The sequence below is a fragment of the Paroedura picta genome, chromosome 2, assembly GCF_049243985.1.
Source record: "Paroedura picta isolate Pp20150507F chromosome 2, Ppicta_v3.0, whole genome shotgun sequence".
Classification (NCBI taxonomy): domain Eukaryota; kingdom Metazoa; phylum Chordata; class Lepidosauria; order Squamata; family Gekkonidae; genus Paroedura; species Paroedura picta.
Genome location: NC_135370.1, coordinates 72,428,148 through 72,446,886, shown reverse-complemented (window position 1 = coordinate 72,446,886; position 18,739 = coordinate 72,428,148). Strand labels below are relative to the sequence as shown.

The 18,739-nt window shown below is 44.1% G+C and overlaps 1 protein-coding gene across 2 annotated transcripts in view; it reads right to left on the bottom strand.

Annotated features, from left to right (window-relative positions):
- The window catches only part of VIL1 (villin 1), a 38,390-nt gene that overhangs the window by 17,919 nt on the left and 1,732 nt on the right, over positions 1-18,739 (bottom strand). The window contains exons 2-6 of one of the 2 annotated variants that reach the window (XM_077320686.1): positions 12,350-12,493; positions 4,064-4,169; positions 2,750-2,824; positions 1,523-1,719; positions 394-502 (exon numbers count right to left, since the gene is read on the bottom strand). In XM_077320686.1, the coding sequence (XP_077176801.1) occupies positions 394-502; positions 1,523-1,719; positions 2,750-2,824; positions 4,064-4,169; positions 12,350-12,477 (615 nt within the window). In that variant the 5' untranslated portion in view covers positions 12,478-12,493. Of the gene's footprint in view, positions 1-393; positions 503-1,522; positions 1,720-2,749; positions 2,825-3,321; positions 3,391-4,063; positions 4,170-12,349; positions 12,494-18,739 lie in introns of those variants that run through there. The other variant, XM_077320687.1, reaches the window with a different exon arrangement.

The following is an 18,739-nucleotide window of genomic DNA, read 5'->3' as shown; positions in this document are numbered from 1 at the left end:
CCTTCACATCTCCCAAAATGCACAACTGTCCAGCAGGTAAGAATCTGGGCAGGGTATCTGGCTAAATCTGTGGCTTTACAAATGAGATGTAAATGGAAAGCGCATCTCAGAGCTTGTCTGGAATGAACAGGTGAGTTTGTCAACCTCCAGGTGTATCCTGAAGACCTCTTAGAATTACAGCTGCTTTTCTGACCACAGCGATCAATTTCCCTGGAGAAATGACTACTTGGAAGGAGAAACTCTGTGGCATTATAACCTGAAGAGGTTCCCCCAAACTCCACCCTCCCCTGAGCTTTACCACCAAATTTCCTAGCCTGGAATTTTGTGAACAAATTTTGTGAAGAGTTAAATAACTAGCCTTTCTCTCTCATGACCCCTTCACCTGTGACCCACCTCTGCAGCCACCACGTTCTTCTTGCCCTTGACGATTAGCAGCCGTTGGACATTGTATGTGTTGGTCTCCACATGTTTCATGCCTGAGGCCACTCCCCCTTTCTTATATCTACAGAAGGAAAACAGGGGCAAAGTTTGAACAGTAGTGGGGAGCACTAATTTTCCATCCGTCAAGGCTCCTCTTACCCCATCTGCCCAGCAGAGTTTGCATTTTGCCATCCAAGACCACCTGACTAGCCCCAAAGACCTTAATGTTTAGAGATGCTTTTGGCAGCCAGATTCTTGTAAGGCCCCCAGATGGCCAAGCTATCCCTATCTGATGCAGTACCAAATTCAGACATGTTTGAACTACTTATTTTTATGACATATTTAATAGAATGCACCATGCTTCCTAAACAGGCTGGCCAAAGTAGGGCAGCAAGGTCCACTCTGTCCAACAGTGGGGGATGGTAGGATGGCCAAGATGGCTGTGTGTCCAGAGGTCATAATGGCTTAGATGTCAAGACTGTTGGGATACGCAAGATCTGCACTGCAGTGTGCATAATTGAGCAGAATATAAAGGGTGTCCTGCAGGGGGCATCAGAGGCAATGTATATTTAGCTTAGATAGGATAGAAACTTCCTGATGATTTTCAAATTATCTCCTCCAGGGTCCTGATTGGTTCAGCAGGGGACTTCCTGCTTTTTGATCACACTTCCTCCCTGCTTGCCTCCAAAACAGAACAGAAGAATGACAGCAGACAATTAGTTCGATTGAGTCTCTCTCTCCCTCTCTCTCTCTCTCTCTCTGTATATATATATATACACACACACAGTTGTTTCCCTTCTGAATAAAAACTGTTTTATTTTTTAAGTAGCTTGGTGCTTTGCTCTTTCTGCATATTGAAGCTCTGTCAAAAAAGAAAACCCTCATTTCCTCCCAGAAACACATGAATTGTGAATGGTAGGACATGTGTTTCTATACATACATGCACCGGAGAGGGCTACTGTGCTTCTTTCCGGTGTGTTTCTCTGAGTGCTTACAGCACATAATTGCTAAGTGAAAATGTGAGATGGTTCTTGAAAGAAAAACACAGTGATTTTGCTCAGGCCAGTAAGTAGAAGGTAATTGACACAAAGATTTTGCTTACATGAGTCCATTTCTGAAGTAGCCCCGAAAGACCTCACTCTCGTAGCCTTGGACCTCCCGGTGCTGTACTGCTACCCCGCCCAGGTGATCGTCCATCTGCGTACTGTAGATAGCAGCTGCACCCTGCTCATCCAGAGAGGACGAGCTGCCCAGCCAGAAGTGGATGTCATAGGAAAAGTTGTTCCCAGTCTTATGGGTCTAGGTTGGAAAAAGAAGACACTTAGCAGGCCAGATCCATGCATGTTCCCAGTTCTCCAGCCTTATCACTGTCCTGCTGTGCTCAGTAAAGGCATGGCCATTGACTGATTTACCCCTACAGCTAGCCTGGTCACAATCATCCATTATTGTCCATTCAGAGAATACAGCTGCTCTTGGTCTCCAATTCTACCTTTAATTTTTTTTTCTTCTGCATAGTTTAAGTCAGCACCAGCAACTCTAGAAGTCTTTCTAGTACTAGAACATTCAAAGCACATTTCATGCTTTATCTTGTTAATTACTCTTACAACAAGCCTGTGTGGTAGGTCAGGATTATTATCTTGGCATTTCAAATGAAGGGCTGGGAGAGAAAGTTGCTTGAAGAATTCACACCAGAAGCAAAATTGGAGCTAACAACTTCCTGATGAACAGATCCATTTCTTAGCTGATCATTTTTCAGAAGATATAACCAGTTCAGCTACCCAAATAGGTTTGGGGCAGAATTATCAGGTGGCATGTGCCAGTATTAAGTCAAAATGCAAAATGTCACATTCTATTTCTCAATAGCAACTGTTTGGGAAATCTGGATTGAAAAAAAAGCTCCATGTAATATTCAGGGAGGGTCTCAAAAACACATGATGTGAGGCTATCGTTGAAGGAAACATAGGCCTGGAAGCTGCCAAGTACTGCTTGTGATAAGCAATAGACACAAGAAATATTCCCAAAGTAGTGCAGATAGTCTGACCTCTAGAGAGATAGCCATCCATTTAAGGAGGTAAAGTGGGGAATGTTCCTATTCATGCCTTTGTTCCTAGTCAAGCACAAATGTCCGTGGTGGCTCAAGAAAACCGTCTCCTTCACCTGTGACCACCCACCACCACCACCAAAATACAACGCACCAACCCATGAGACAGACAATCCTTCAACGGCTGCTTTGCCAGCCTCCTAACTTCTCTTCTGTGCAGCTGTCCTGTCCTGTCTAACTTAATAATTGGAGCACCACCCCACCATTCTTAGTATTAACTCCTTTTACCGAGAGAAGCACATAAGCGTCCCCTTCATAGAAGTTCCCATATGCTTTGGGTGGTACAGGAACCATCTCCATGTTCTGGAAGGGAAGTTAGGAACACATTAGTAGGCAACATACAGAAGATTTCTCACATCTCTTTTTTTCTGTCCTCTCTTCCTTCCTACACTAGCCTTGAAAGTTCTATGCATTCAGAACCTTTTTGCAGAAGTAAAGGGCCAAATATGTAATGGACTGAACATTGCTAAGTTCTTGACAGAAGTGGTCCATGTTCAGGGCAGATCTGCTCTTGAACTACCATACCACCCTCTAGGGCAGCCTTTCTCAACTTTCTAACCATTAAGAAACCCCTGAAACATCCTTCAGGCTCCAAGAAACACCAGAACTGGCATGGTCATGCAGAATATGGTTAGCAAGCATAGCTGTGTAACTGAGGCCCCACCTGAAGCCCTTCCCTTTTCCACCTCCTCCAGGCCCATCATTGCCCATTTTGGGGGGCAATCAACATGACAATATATAGTCATACTACCTGATAAATGTTTAACATTTTTAATATATAAAAATTAATTAATTCCCACCCATTTGTGAAACCCCTCCAGGGCCATCAAGAAACCTCAGGGTTTCATGAAACCCTGGTTGAGAAAGCCTGTTCTAGTGCCAGAGCAGGTTTCTTGAAGAGATCAAGGCTTTCACTCCCAGTTCTTAGAAAACGGGTCATAAACAGCATCTTGTCAGCTGGCAATTCCAGAACCTCATGAACATTCTCTCCTTCTGCACACTGAGGTGGAGAATGTCAACACCTCAGAGCTCTCAGTCCTGCCCAGCCATTGTCCTTCTAACTCTCAGCACCACGGCAGCTTCTTTTTAGCTCTATACCCAGGTCTGCTTCCTTTGACAACAAATACATCAAAACCCCATTTCTGATGAACCCATTTTAGCATCTCTTCTGTTTGATCTGAAATATTGTTCAGACAACATCTGGGAACATCATCTGCCTACCTGTAGCACCTCCCCTTCCTTTGAGTAGCAGAAGACAGCTCTGACAACTAACTCAGCATATAATAGGCTTGATCCAAAGGTTTCCTTCTTCTGAGGAAACTTCCTCTGATGGTGGAATAGTCCTCATTCAGCAGAAGGGAACCTTTTGGATCAAAGCAAATGACTGTCATTTATTTGGCTGGCCAAAATTTCCCTTACTACAAGTCTTCCTTCTCCAAAAACAGGAGATCCCATGGGGAGGTGAATGAAGGAACCAAAGACAGAGGTACATCCACCATGATCATTAGAGACAGAAAGAAATATAAACACAAATGCACCCACCTCAATTCTCCATATCTGGAGTCCAGGTGTGGTTTTGTTCAGTGTCTTGGTGACTTTAGCATTGAGTTCTGGCATAGCGATTAGACCTTTATGAAAGGATCTGGCACTAGGGATCGAAAAGATCATAACAGCATTATTTCAAGCAATACATGCCAGCTGTTGAAACCCCCCAGAAAAGAAAGCTCTAGGTTACTCCCCCAGCCTCTCAAAACTCCTGAAACTCTATGGTTCTACTGGACTCAGATCTAACTGTTCCCCCAGCCTTGAAATCTTTGCATCCATTCCTACTATCAGAGAACCACTAAGAAAATGAGAACATTTGCTATTTACATTAATTCCAATAATATTCTTAAATGTATGCTAAAGGGGGAAAGGTTGATGGCTCCTACTGCAATGGTTTAGAACAGGGGTAGTCAACCTGTGCCCATGGACTACAATTCCCATGAGCCCCTGCCAGCAAATGCTGCCAGCAAACGCTGGCAGGGGCTCATGGGAATTGTAGTCCATGGACATCTGGAGGACCACAGGTTGACTAGCCCTGGTTTAGAACTCTCCAATCTGTTTTCTGTAACAGAAGACTATGAAAGTCATCTTAACATAAGAATGTAACAAGTGTCCTGCTAGATCAGACCAGGAGCCAGCATTCTGTTTCATTCCATGGCCAAATGTCCCCGTAGAACCAATGAACATGGCATTCCTCTTGCAACATTTTACAGCAGTGCTAATTAGCACATCATTAGAAACTCATTAACATGCAGAGGACAGCCATCTTGCAAAGCCTGCAGAGGATCTCAGATCAAACAATCATAACTCTTTAAACTCAGTAAATTTAGAGTTTATAAAAACTATTATTTTATTATCATTATTATGAATTGTCACAGTCATCTGTAGATGGTGTTCTACAGTTCAAGATCTAGCCAAGTTCTTAAGAATTGCAGAGGTATTTTTGCAGGATTCTTGATTTTCCAAGCAAAACGGTCATCTGGGGCTGAGTTGGTATTATTTGTTCAATGCCCATTCTGTCCAGATGTTTCTTGAGACTTCTAGGCATTCCCCAATGGCTCCAATGAAAATTGGCACAATGGTCACCTTCTTCTCCCAGAGGTGCTCTAACTGTATTTGTAGGTCTTGGTATTTGGTGATATTCTCCTGGTCTTTCTTTTCTATTCTTCTATCTCTTGGAATTGCAGTGTCAGTGATCCAAACTCTATTTCTATATCGGGTGTGTTAGTCTATCTGTGATTATCTGTTTACAATCAGAAGTCCCACAGAATCTTTGTTTCATCATTCTCCATGCTTCTGCTGCTGCTGATTGTCTTGCTACTCAAGGCAGATTACAAAATGTGAAAAGCAAAGACCACAACTAAACTATGCAGTAGGGCTAGGCTTACAAGACTGTAAGACAATGCAAACAAAATAATTGTCTAAAGCAGCAAAACTGTTTGATGCATGCTCATTGTCTGATACACAATGAGGAAAGGGAGTTACAGAGTTAAAGGACACTGTGGTAAAAAAGGGAGTGATAGGTACAGAGGATATTTGAGTAGACTGTAGACGTGTGTGTGACCTTTTGCACTGTTCACAGCACAGTTCTAATTTTCTGTTACATGTTCTGCAAAATGACAGGCGGGTAGGGGCATTCCAACCCCCCCCCCCAGGCAGGCTATTCCACAAGGTGGGAGCTGCCACAGAGAATGTATGTGTACAGACCATTGCTTGTCTTACCATCTGCAAGTATATTAGCCAGTGCCATTGTTTAGGGAACTCCTGTTTAATAGTAAAATTGAAAGCAGGAACAAGATGTGCTTAAGCCTGGATCTCTCTTGCTCAGAAAGTGGGCAGAACCCAAAATATATACACACCGAGCGTCATTTACATAGTTCTGACTTTGAGGAAAATGTGCTTTGTGTCAGCAGGTCCCCCAGGGTGCCACTGTTAATTTCCTGACACGTGTGGGTTTGTGTTAATATTCCTCATTGCCAGAAATCAGCTAAAAGCAAAACGGTGTGAACAATAAAAAGGCAGATAAGAAAGCAACACTAACTTTCTCTAAATACAGGAAGTAATCTATTTGCACTGCTGCTGAGATGAGGAGGGCAGACTAGAATCTGCTGCCTCACTTCTCACCTGTGCAATGACTATACCAACCTCTTGTGTCTGGTGCTAAAGTATGAAGAAAAATAATAGGCAGGCCTGTGTATAGAGCAATTCTGTGGGACATGGGAGACCCACAAGGATTTGCAGGGTCATTTCCCCCTCCCCTATTATTTTCTCTTTCTCTGTCCCTTCCTTGAAAGTCCATGGACACCATTATATTTCAAAATGGTCTCAGGCCATTGTCTCTAAAATTAAATCCATAGGTATTGACCTTGATTCTTCAGCTAACTCTGGAGAGGACCATATTTTTCAAACCATCCAAAGAAGAATCCAGGATATTGATCTCCAGATAATTTACGCTGGTCCAGGGGGGCCGTGTTCTCCATGAGCTCTTGGTCTATCCTATACCCCAAACTCTATGGCACATTATTTTTCCAGCTTTATAATACCTTCGAATCGCAGAGCGTTTATGTTAGCCAGACTAAACGTATTTCCCTCTACAATAGTTGAAGGCAGGTATAGGAGAATTCCCCGCAATGAAAGAATTTGCTGGTATTGCCATACAGAACCCGACTCAATTTGCCTTATCATTCTGTGATGTGAGATGTATAACAACCAACATTGTGACCTGATCTTCCCACTTTTACCTTTTCCTCATGTCACAGCTGCCAGGTCTCTTGAATGGCTGCTTATTGATAATTGCCCGGAGAACACTGAGGGTAGCCAAGTTTTTATCTATACTTATGACCCACAGGGTAAAGCAGTAAACGTCACTGGCTTTATCTTCTTGTATTTGCTGCTCCCTTCTCTGCTGTAATTTTTTTTATAGCTTTATTGATCTGTATTACAGAACTAATTTGTATACCGCTTTATATTTTGGATGCCATTAAAGGTTTTTGTATTGTATTGTAAGTCCATGGACTTTCCCCTTTTTTCTTCTTCCTTTTCTCCTTCCCACCACCAGCCAACCTATCCTTTATCTATCCCTATCTTCAGCTTTCCATTCTCACCCCACTGGCCTCTCAATGAGAAAACTCTTTGTGGTTCTGGCCACCATTTGTACCGGGCCCCATTGCATGATGAGGAACCCACAAGGATTTGTGAGGGCACCTAACTTTCTCCTGTATCTACCTCCACACATGTTCCTCTTTCCTCCTTTGAGCAGACCAGCTTAAATCCTCACCTTTCTATGCTTTCTTCTCTTTCCACCCACCCACTTACCAACGGGAGTACAGGAAGAACTAGCACAGGGAGTAGGGAATAAACAACAAATGGATGCTCAGGAAAGGATTTAGTTGGGCAGAAGAAATAGTACAGGTCTCTACTAGGTACTCATAAAGCCCAAAAGGGCAGCACACTCAGAACAGGGCAGGGAGAAATTCCTAGAAAGAGAATGGGACAAAAGAAATAAATTGAGAAGGGAAAGAAGCATGGTGACAGTGGGGGGCGGGGGGGGGACTATTTCCTTAAGTTTATACTTTCACAACTGCACCTTCCTATTTATATAGGACCTACTTATAGGAAGGACAGGAAACCTGTTCTGCTTCAAGTGGTGGAAAGTTTTGGTATAGACTTCTACAGAATCAGTTCCCTTATGTGGAGACAGTATCAAAGGTATTTTTAATAATATGATTTTTGTTCACAAACATACCGGGTTGTCAGGGGCCAAAGTGTCCCAGCTCCAGTGACAAAGTGTATGGAACAAGGGAATAATCAGGCGAATTTAGCACATGTGTAAGTTCAACAGCAGGGTAAGGAAACCAAAGTACTATGCTCTCCATGTCCCTTAGGGTAAGCATACTTTCCACAAACAGATCTACATAAATGCATCTTAAAGAGATTTTAAAGAGCAATCATGAAGCCAGCAGAGGGTTGGGGCCTATCCACAGAGTGCAACATGTATAACTGTCTGCCCACTGGACAGAAGTCATGGGTGTGTTCTCAGAGCAAGGCACCCTCATTCTCAAGGAACAAGTTAACACCCTTGAGGTCAAGGTGGCTGACCTGGAGAAGCAGACACAGTCAATTAAGCCCAGAGATAACACTCTCAGTAACTTATTACATGTGTCAAACTGAGAATGGCACCCCCTAGGCTGTCAGGGAGCATGAAGGTCAAGGGGAAACAGGATACTGTGATGACAAAAGATGGGGTGTTATCTCAGAAGGAACTACTTCTACCATTGGTGAACAAGTATCCTTTCATATCAAGGAGCCATCCTCGGAAGGGGAGGGAGAGGGGCTCAAAGATTTCATCCTTAGGCCTGTAGATAAATGGGCTATGAACCTGTGTACTGACCGCATACTGATTTGCATGTTTGGTATGAAGGCAGTGGACATTATGTGTGGTCTAGATAGGTTGATAGACAGTGCTGGGGAGGACCCTGTGGTCATGATACACTTTGGTACTAACAATGTAGAAAAATGCAGTTGTGTGGTCCTGGAGGAAGAAGATCAATGCCAGGATCTCCAAGGTAGCCTTTTCAGAAATGCTGCCTGTTCCAAGCACAGGGCCAGCTAGACAGGCACAAGTCAGGTGTCTCAATGTGTGTATGAGACAATGGTGTACAGGCAGCCTCCACTTGACCTGAGAAGGAACCATGCTGCTGGTGCTTAAAATCAAAAAGGTGCCACAGCAATTTTTAAATTAAATATTGATAGGAAGAAAGCTGATGGGAGATGAAATGTCTCTGTTTCAGGAAGGCTCAACTTTAGGGATGAGGATAATCAGTGGGGTACAGTGATTGCAGGGTCAGAGATGGGGTGGCTCTGTATGTCAGAGTATGTATACAGTCCAGTAAAATTGAGGTTCTACGAGAAACAGATTCACTTACGGAAATGCTATGGTTGGAAACAAAGGACCCAAAAGAACTTAACTCTGGGAGTTGGTTATCACCCATCACATCAAAGGTTAGAGCAGGCTTTCTCAATATTTTTTACCATTGATGACCCCCTGAAGCATTCTTCAGGCTTTGAGAAACTCCAGAAGTGGCACCATCATGCAGAACATGGTTGGGAAGCATATTTGTGAAAGGGCCCACCTGGAGCCCCTTCCCACCTCCACCATTGGTCATGGGGGGGGGGGCAGGTTGGTATGACCAAATATGATCATATCACCTGATAAATGTTTAACACCTTTTAAAAAATATGTAAAAATTACTTCACCATTTGGGAAACCATTCCAGGGCTGTTACACGAAACCCTGGCTGAGAAAGCCTGAGTTAAAGGGTGACTGAAAAACAGCTAAAGAATTAAGGAAAGCAGCTAGTTGTATCATAATAGGTGATTTTTAACTACTGACCACAGATTGGGTCAATACGTGGTCAAGGCAGGAAAATTATTCTATGAAATAATATTGGGCTTCTAGACACTCCCAAGGATTATGCCGTGGAGCAGATGGTCACAGAACCTACCAGAGGGGAGGCAATCCTGGACTTGGTCCTATGCAGTGCTCAGAAGCTGGTGAGAGATGTAACTGTGATATCACCAGTTGGGAATATTGAAAATAATGCTTTTAAGTTTAAGCTTTTATGTAAATAGGAAGTTGCCCAAGTTGCCCAAAATGACTGACACAGAAGGGGTGACTTCTCTCAAGTGCGGGGAGGTGCTTGTGGAAAAGAAGCTGAGAAGGTCAAATTCCTTCAGGAAACTTGGAGATATTTATAATGACAATACTGGAAGCAGGCTAGGAAAAATACAAATAGGTATTTAAAAACCCTACGTGGTAAATGAACAAAGTATTGGAAGCAGTAAAAGGCAAGAAAGATTCCTTTAAGCAGTGGAAGGTTAGTCTGAGTGAGGTAAATAAAAAGGAGCATATGATTTGGCAATTAAATGCAAGTCAGTGATCAGACAGGTAAAAGGAGACTATGAAGATATTGCAAAAAATATAAAGACCAATGATAAACATTTCTTCAAATACGTTAGAATCAGAAAACTAGCCAGGGTCCTTGTATGACCAAGGGGCAGAAAGATTATTAAAGGATGATGGGGAAATGGCAGAAGATTCTGTAAGTCAGTGGTTCCCAACCTTCCTAATCCCACGACCCTTTAATACAGTTCCCCATGTTTGGTGATCTCCAACCAAAAAATTATGCAAGTGTTCTTTCACAGAAATTAAACTGAAACTGGCCGACGGTGTGAAGATCCATTGTTCATCATTGTTCATAAATTATTTTTTTCTGGGGTTTCTCAGTTCATTTCTGCCTCTTGTCCCACTATGCTGAATTGCTGATCTCGCTCTTTTCCTCTGCTCCAGACAGACGAACGCTCTATCTTGATCTACCCCGCAAGGCTGTTTTGTGAATGGCTCCCCCTGGCCAAGCTGCTCATCCTGCCGCGACCCCTGTGAAAGGGTCATTCGACCCCTAAAGGGGTCCTGACCCCCAGGTTGAGAATCACTGCTGTAAATGAACAGCTAGTCTTGCTAACCTTTTAGAGTTCTTTCATAGGGTGAACAAATATATGCACAAGGGTGACCCAGCATTTGTTCTTTATCTAGACTCCCATAAAGCTTTTGATAAAATTCCTCATCAAAGGTTCCCAAGTGAGCTCAGTAGCTGTGGGACAAGAGGGCAAGTCCTCTCGTGGATTAAAAAAAACTGGTTAATTATTAGGAAACAGAGAAGGGGTACAAATGGGCAGTTTTCACAGTGGAAAGTGGTGTTCTACCATAGAATGCTTTTAAATTTGTTCATTAATGATTTGGAGCTGAGACTAAACAGTGAAGTAGCCAAGTTTGTGGATAATGAACAGTAGGCTCAGAACAGATAAATGGAAGTACTTCTTCACCCATAGAGTAATTAACACATGGCATTCACCCCCACTGGCTAGAAGCATAGACAACATCAAGAAGGGATTGGCTAAACATATGGATCAGAGGTCTGTAAGTGGTTATTAGCCACAAGGTGTATTATTATTATTTTATTTCTATACCGCCCTCCCAGTGAACCGGCTCAGGGCGGTATACAACATGTCAACATAAGAACATTAATTAATAACATACCATAAAAATAAGGCTTAAGCTAAAATTAAATTGTGCAAACAATATCAGCATCAACCAGAGGGATATTACATAGCTCAACTCTCTTATAGAAAGGAAAGAGAATGTCTACAGGTTTCTGTAGGGAAGTACCCCATATGGGAACAGAGGAAAACAAGCTTCACATGGTGAGTTGGATCAAATTACATAAACATCTGTTTGATGCAGTCCTTGTGACAGGGCAGGAGAAGAGCGGGATTTGACACTATGTGAGGCTTTGACTGACCACTGCTCTGGGGGTACACAGATGGCTTGTATGTGCTGAGGCAGTGGTGCCCGATGGGTGAGGCTGTGAGGGCTTGTACTCAGTGATTGGATGTCCAGAGGGCCATGATAGTAAGCCAGGCTGCCTGAAAGCAGATGCTGGGGTGGGGGACTTCAAAGCATAAGCGCTTTGTGCCATCACATTAAGCCCTATGGGAGAGGAACAGGATGCCTAATTATGACATTTCCAGTTGAAGAGGAATGTCATCACTTCTCAAATTCTCAGGCAATTCCTTTTAAACAGAAAACTGCCTGCCCTCTGACTGGTTTTCCCTAGGACTCCGGTGGCAGCTCTGTTTGAATAATGGTCTTGCTTATTCGCTCATCCTGAGTTTGCTGTTCTCTCCTGGATTCCCCTTGGCCATGTCTCCATATTCCTTCTTGAATCAGCTTCTGCCCTGCATTTCCCAAAACATTTGTTGGTTCCACAAACTTTATGGTGTGGCATTTCTGTTAAGCCAACAGCTTTCACTGCACAGTCAAGGTCAAGAACCAAGCAGGCGTCAACAGGTGATTTCACTTCTCTCCAGCTTAGGAAGAGTAGAAAAAAACCCTAACTAAACAGCATGGAAATCTACACAAGGGCGAAGCTGGAAACAAACAGTATTTGTACCAGAACAACCTCAAGACCAAGACCCTGTCTTCACCACAGTTATAAAGGCTCTCCTCACCCACCACATTTCAAAATAATTTCCAGGCCATTTTATTTGGCTCATTGTGAGGAGGAAGGATATTATTTGCCATCATGTAGAAGATAGCCTTGGGTGTTTAGCCCTGAGCTATATCAAGGAGAAGCATGGCTCTGTGCCAAGATGTCACCCTCCCCTTCCATCATATAAAATAATTCAGTGACAAGTTCTGAAGACCTCCCAGAACCAACTGCTTACCTGACTTGAGGCGTCTGCTTGGTGGGTACGCAGCACCTTGGAGACGGACTGTACCTGAATAAAGCAAGCGGAGGGATGACCTTTGTTCCCTCCTTCCCGCCGTGCTGAATGCCACCTGCCTTCTCCATATAAGGGCAGAAGTATCTAGGAAGGGAAGAGCAGGCAGAATAAACCAAAGTCCCTCTGTTTATGCATCTGCATATGACCCATATCAGTCCAGCCACTCTGTCTGGATACACGTTGTGCCCTTGGGCAGAAAAATGCCTGGGAGGCATTCAGAGTTCAGTCTTGTACAACTCATCACCCACCATTCCATATGCTACCACCTATTGTTGTGACAGTCTTCTTGTCATTGATATTGGGGATCCACGTCCAAAGCCCTGTTGTGTTATCTATCTGCAAAGTCATCTGCAGGATTGCTGATATGAATCAGGGCCATGGAGCTGTGGAAGCCAGGATTTCCCTCCATGTCAAAGCTCACCATATCTCCAATAGTTTCTGATCATGCTGCTTTTAGTCCAGAGGGGAGGGAAAACTGGTGGCTGTGTTTTTCTGTATAGTGGTTAAAAACAGGGGGAATTTTTAATTAGAGAAATGGTGCAGCCATTTCACCACTACAATCAGGAAGGAACAAATCTTTGTGTGTTTACTTGTCCACTTTAGCAGAGCTATTATGAACCCTGAGTTCATATCCACATTTGTAGCTTAGCCCCTGGCCCTGGGCAGTTGCTGTCCCTCAGCCTGCCCTAGCCTCCAGGTTACTGGGAGGAGCCAATTGTGGGAGGCAAGAACTATGTGAGCCACTCCAAACTTTACAGATGACAGGAGGGATGACACTATAAATCCATCAATCAGAAATTAATGTATTTTGGTGTGCCATTGTATATTCTTTTCAGGGAGTGAGAATGGGAGTGAAAGGGTTGCCCCATGAGCTGCAGTGAAAATGTTCCTGAGTTCTCAGACTGGCCTTTAAATCCTGTTCTTTGTTTCTCCACCAGACTGACGCAAGCTTGCAGATCAAGGTTAATACAAAGAAATGAGTGATGCATAGATGGTCAAGGATTGAAAAGGCAAGTTCTTCTGTGAAAACAGGAGGGTTGCAGTGGAAGCAGGGGGTAATTCTCATCCTGAAACCTGGTGGGATGTCATGGCCTGAAACTCCTAATGACATTGGCTGATGGAAGCTGGTAGGAGTCCGCTAGTGCAGTGGTCCCCAGCCTTTTTATCACCGGGGACCAGTCAATGCTTGACAATTTTACTGAGGCCCGAGAGGGGTTAGTCTTTTGCCGAGGGACGTCACACCTGCCTGAGCCCCTGCTCTGCTTGCTTTCCTGCCGACGCCCCTGATTTCCCGCTGCCCGCTGGGGGGTGCTGCCAGCAGCAGCTGCTCAATGCCACGCTGAGGGGGAGCTCCAGCCATGGCGGCCACCGGAGAGCACCAAAGGTGAGCCAGCAGCAGAGTCGCAGGGCAGCCCCCGAGGCACCAGCCGAGGAGGAGGATGAGGAGGAGCCGCAGCCCGGTGCCGACTGATCGACGGACCGGCACCAGTCTCCGGACCGGGGGTTGGGGATCATTGGTCTATAGAGAAATTGTAACAGCTGGAGATCTCCAGCTACCACCTGTAGTTTGGCTACTCTATTTGTACCTGGGCTCTCTTTTTAAGCTCACTCTCTGCTCCCCTCCCCCAGTCACCAGCACCAAACTTTTGTTTCATAGATGGGCATTCTGACATCCTTGCACGAAGCCATACAAGGACTGGTAGACGGAGACGTTTTCCACGCCTTTATGTTGCTACTATTTCCCAGTGAGTTGAAGCTGCCCCAGCTTTGTGGCACCCCTTCCACAAAAGATGAATTTTTCTTGAATTTGATTCTCCCTGTGTGTTCCGTACTTCCTATGTGAAGGGGTTGTGTGGGTGTGTTGTCCTATCCTTCGTCAGTGACAGAACCTCCCCTCTCTTTGTTTTGGTGTAGGTGTAATAATACTATAACATCATAACATGTAAAAAAAAGGCTGGATGTCTCTTGGGGAACACCCTGGTTGCCACCACTTCAAAGTCCCCCTCTTTAGTCACCCACTCAGGAAATGACTGGCAATCATCAAACGGGAGACCACAATTCATGTGTTAATCAGTCATTATGAAGCATATACTAAATATGTTCTCTTGTACTTAGTCAGAGACAGATCCTCTTTATGTGTGTGCAGATGCAGCAATGTTATAACATCATAGCACTGAAAAAGATGGGTATATCAGGGGGAACAGCCTGGCTGTTGCCATTTCAAATGTCATGATGGCCCAACACAGTCCCCTACTCCTCCTCAGCCAGCCAACTAAGAATATGGCTGATGAAGGTTAGGGATGAGAAGAGGAACGGAAGGGATGGGGATTTGACAGCTTGGGCGGTGAGATGGCCACGGCGGCGGTGGCTACTTAGGACAACTGGTTGAACTACTGCAAGGGTGGGAATTTGCCTCCCTTGCCCTGCTGTATTTTGGGGGCGGGGGTTGTCTTGTGTGGCAATGCATATTCGTTGCCACACATAACTTTCAATTTTTTAAAAAATTCCCACTCAGGGGGTTGTTTCCATTGATTGACAGGTTGAGGAGGAATGACTTGCAAAAATTTTGCTTTTCCCTAAAATATGTTCAGTAGCTCAACTTTCTGAGCAATATGAAGACATTGCCCTGTAAGTACTGTTCAGTAGTCTTGGTTTCTGCCACATTAAGAAGGTCTAAACAGATAAATGCCCCTGTTTTAAAACAGGATGTGTATAGGTGAGCAGTTGTGCACATGAATACACATACATACACAATTGGGAGCATTTACAGAGATGGAAGAGACTATTTGAAAAAAGTGTTTTATGTGGAATAGGACTCGTCAAGAGATAAATGCTCCCTTGTTAAGCAGGCACAGTTTACCCCATTTCTCCTTTTGAGCCTATTGTCCCCTGCAGCTGAATTGCATGGTGTTGGTCTTGTTCACCAGAACCAGTTCAGTCAATAGGCACCCATTTGCTACTGAGGCACTCATTTTCTATTGCAAAGGGAAACATTGTGTGTGTGGAGAAACATGTAGATGTGCATACATTCATGAATTAGTTCTTACAGAAGCTTAGCGGGATTCCGTCTAGGGACCCAGAGTGGCATAATTCTTTGCTGTTCTTCCAAGCTTGCATATTGGGCTTCAGTATCTCACAATCAATTGCAACCATGAACTAACAGCTCTTAGTGACTCCTCTACGGGGGTGAAGGCCCTACTTTGCTCTGCATTTCTCTCTTTATGGATGCAGGGAGAGGTCTGATTTATCTTATCTTTCCTGTTGAGCTAGCAGAAATAAAGCCTAGCCAATAGAATTCCTTTCTTATTTGTATCTCTCACTGATTGTATGGGTAGGAAGGAGTTGCAGGAAACAATCTCAGGTAGCAAAAAAAAGCAAAGAACAAAAGAAGGCAACCTTTCCCCAGTGAGAGCTCTTTGACAAGTTCACACTGGTGTTCCTGACCCTGCAGACACAGCCTTTGAACCTTAGCAGCAGAATAAGGAGGGAAACTGACCTGCACAGATGCCCCTCCCAGGGCAATGGTCACATACAGAAGAAAGCAACAGGAATCCTCAGCAAGCAGCAGGAACGCCCTACTATGTGCCATACTCACTGGCACACTACCTGCACAAATTGTTATCATGCTTGTGATGGGCTGTACCAGCAATGCAATGAGTAATCAGATGCAGAAGAGGGCAAGGATCTGATAGCTTCCCCTGTTATAGCAAAGGACAATTGGTAGTTGGGGAGGATTATCACCCTGGGTGAGACGATCTGTATCTGCTTGACCTCAGCATCCTGAGCCAGGCAAAAGACAAATGTCATTCACTCTCTCCCCAAAAGATCATCCCACGACTGCCCTTCTGCCTCTTTCAGTGTTTATTTTATCACTATTAGGAACTCTCTGTCATGCTGCAACTAGGGACAGGGCATGTTTCCTCCAAGCTCTGATTCATCACATATTTTGCTGTGGATCCTGTCAGCAGAGTTTAAAGAAGACCCAAGCACCAGGCTGCTCTAAAGAATAAAGTAGTTTTATTGTGAAGAGAGATGACTTTTTATAGAAAGCCCTGAGGTTTATCTGTCCCATTTAAAACCCAGTGACTTCAAAAAAACACATAAAACCGTCATATTTTATGCCAGTTTTTCTCTTCCGTGTATTATAGTGTTACCCTCCAATGTGGTGCCCACCAATGTGTTCCTGCTTTGTTGGCAGCCACTTTCTCCCTTGCCAGGATATTTGTACCTTAAAGTAAAGAGACAACCCCAGCTTTCTTGTATTTCATTAGAGCAGTAGGTGCTTCAGAAGGCTCCCAAAGGCATTGTGTCTGGATCTGCATGAAATACCCATCCAGAAATTGTTGCCTGCACTAGTTATTGTCTGCTGCCTGTGAGGAGGAGTGGCATAGAACTGTAATAATAATAGTAGTAGTAGTAATAGGAATAATCATGATGATGATGATGATGATGATATTGCTAGGAGTGGGACTTCTTTACCTTATGTAATTGCCTCCCTTAGCAACCATTTTGGAGAGGCATGTTCTACCCTTCCCAAACATTCCAAAGGTGACCATGGGCTCAACAAGACTGGGGAGTCCTGCTCTAAGAATTGGAGCAGGGCTTTGGAATCTGGGTACTGTCGCAAGCTTGAATCTTTTCCCCCCACACACAGTTAAGTGCATGCCCTAACTGACCTTATTCTAAGCCAAGCTCTTTAACTTAAGCTTTCCATTACCTTGTTGTCTTTGTTCAAGCAGGCAGTCCTTTCTCTCCTCCACATAGCAATGAAGGCCTTTGGCTAGAGCTCAGGCAATAGAACTGTTTCTTATCCTCCATGGCAAGGGATCTTATTATCTCTGTTTGACCATTTCCTCATGGGCCAGATAAGCCTTCCCTGAAATCTCTGGGGAGAAACATTCTAGCCTCTCTGACCTCCCAATTGTCTGTCAACTTCTAGGTGTCAGCTTGTAGCTGGGGGTGTGAGCTGATTATTTCATTGTCTCAAGTCAAGGAGCACATTAGCATTTCTAAAGAACTGTTGGGTGAGGCTTGAGGACATTTAACTCTCCTCCTCCAGCCTCTTCTCTACTAAAAGAGGGGGAAAAAGTGTCTGAAACTGAAGATGCAGGTTTTGTATAGCTCAGCCTCCAAAGTAGTGGTTCTCAACCTGGGGGTCAGGACCCCTTTGGTGGTTGAACAACCCTTTCACAGGGGTTGCGGCAGGCCAAGCAGCTTGGCCAGGGGCGCCATCTACACAACAGCCTTGCGGGGTAGATCAAGATAGAGCATTCATCTGTCTGGAGCAGCGGAAAAGAGCGAGATCAGCATGGTGGGACAAGAGGCAAAACTGAACTGAGAAACCCTGGAAAAAAAACAATTTATATACAATCATGAACAATGGATTCCATTATGCCATTGGTCAGTTTCAGTATAATTTATGTGAAAGAACAGTTGCATAATTTGATGGTTGGGGTTCTCCACAACATGAGGAACTGTATTAAAGGGTCGCGGCATTAGGAAGGTTGAGAACTACTGCTCCAAAGTATAATGTATTTCTCCACACAGGAGATATGTCCTTGAAGCAACTTCCATAGGACTCCAGTGGCTTGAAGAGAATGGTCAGCAGGACCAGTATTGAGGGTTGGTATCATCAAGTCCATTACTGATCTCTGCCCTTGTTGGCTCTTTCACTGTTCCTGCCCAATTAGCCACCCGGCATGAGCAAATGAGTAGTGACTGGAATGAGAAGGAAAAGCAGCTGTCACTTATCTCTTTCTCCCCAGCCTGAGTGGTGATGCAGACTGGATACAAAGGGAGAGGGACAGTGAAGGGTGGCAAAGGCAACTAAGTGATTCTACAGAAGTCATGTTGCTCAAAGGTTTGCTAAATGCTGAAATGGAGCTGCTTCCCATTACTTGGTTGGTAATCCCAGCAACGTATTCAAATATTAACCAGCCTTTACGATTTTTATGGCTCTAGGAAAAGCAAACAGTATATGGGGAAGAAAGATTATTTACAATATTGACTCTCCCCTGGACTTTCTACCATTCTTTGTAATTCCATGGAGGAAGAAAGGAGCCTGAGAACAGGGATACCTTTTTTACAGCTAGAGTTTTATGGAAGTTCCATGCCTAGATGATAATTTCCAGTGACAGAAAAGAACAGTCAACCTGTCCCCTCTCCCACTCCTGAATATTATTTTTCTTAGTGATTCTGACTTAGTTTGATTATTAGGACCCAGGGAATCCCTACCCTTTCATCCTCTTTGCCAGAGTGGGGGAGATATCTTCATCCATCTTGATTGTGAGAGAAACCTATTGACATATTTCTTCCATAAATCCAGCAAAA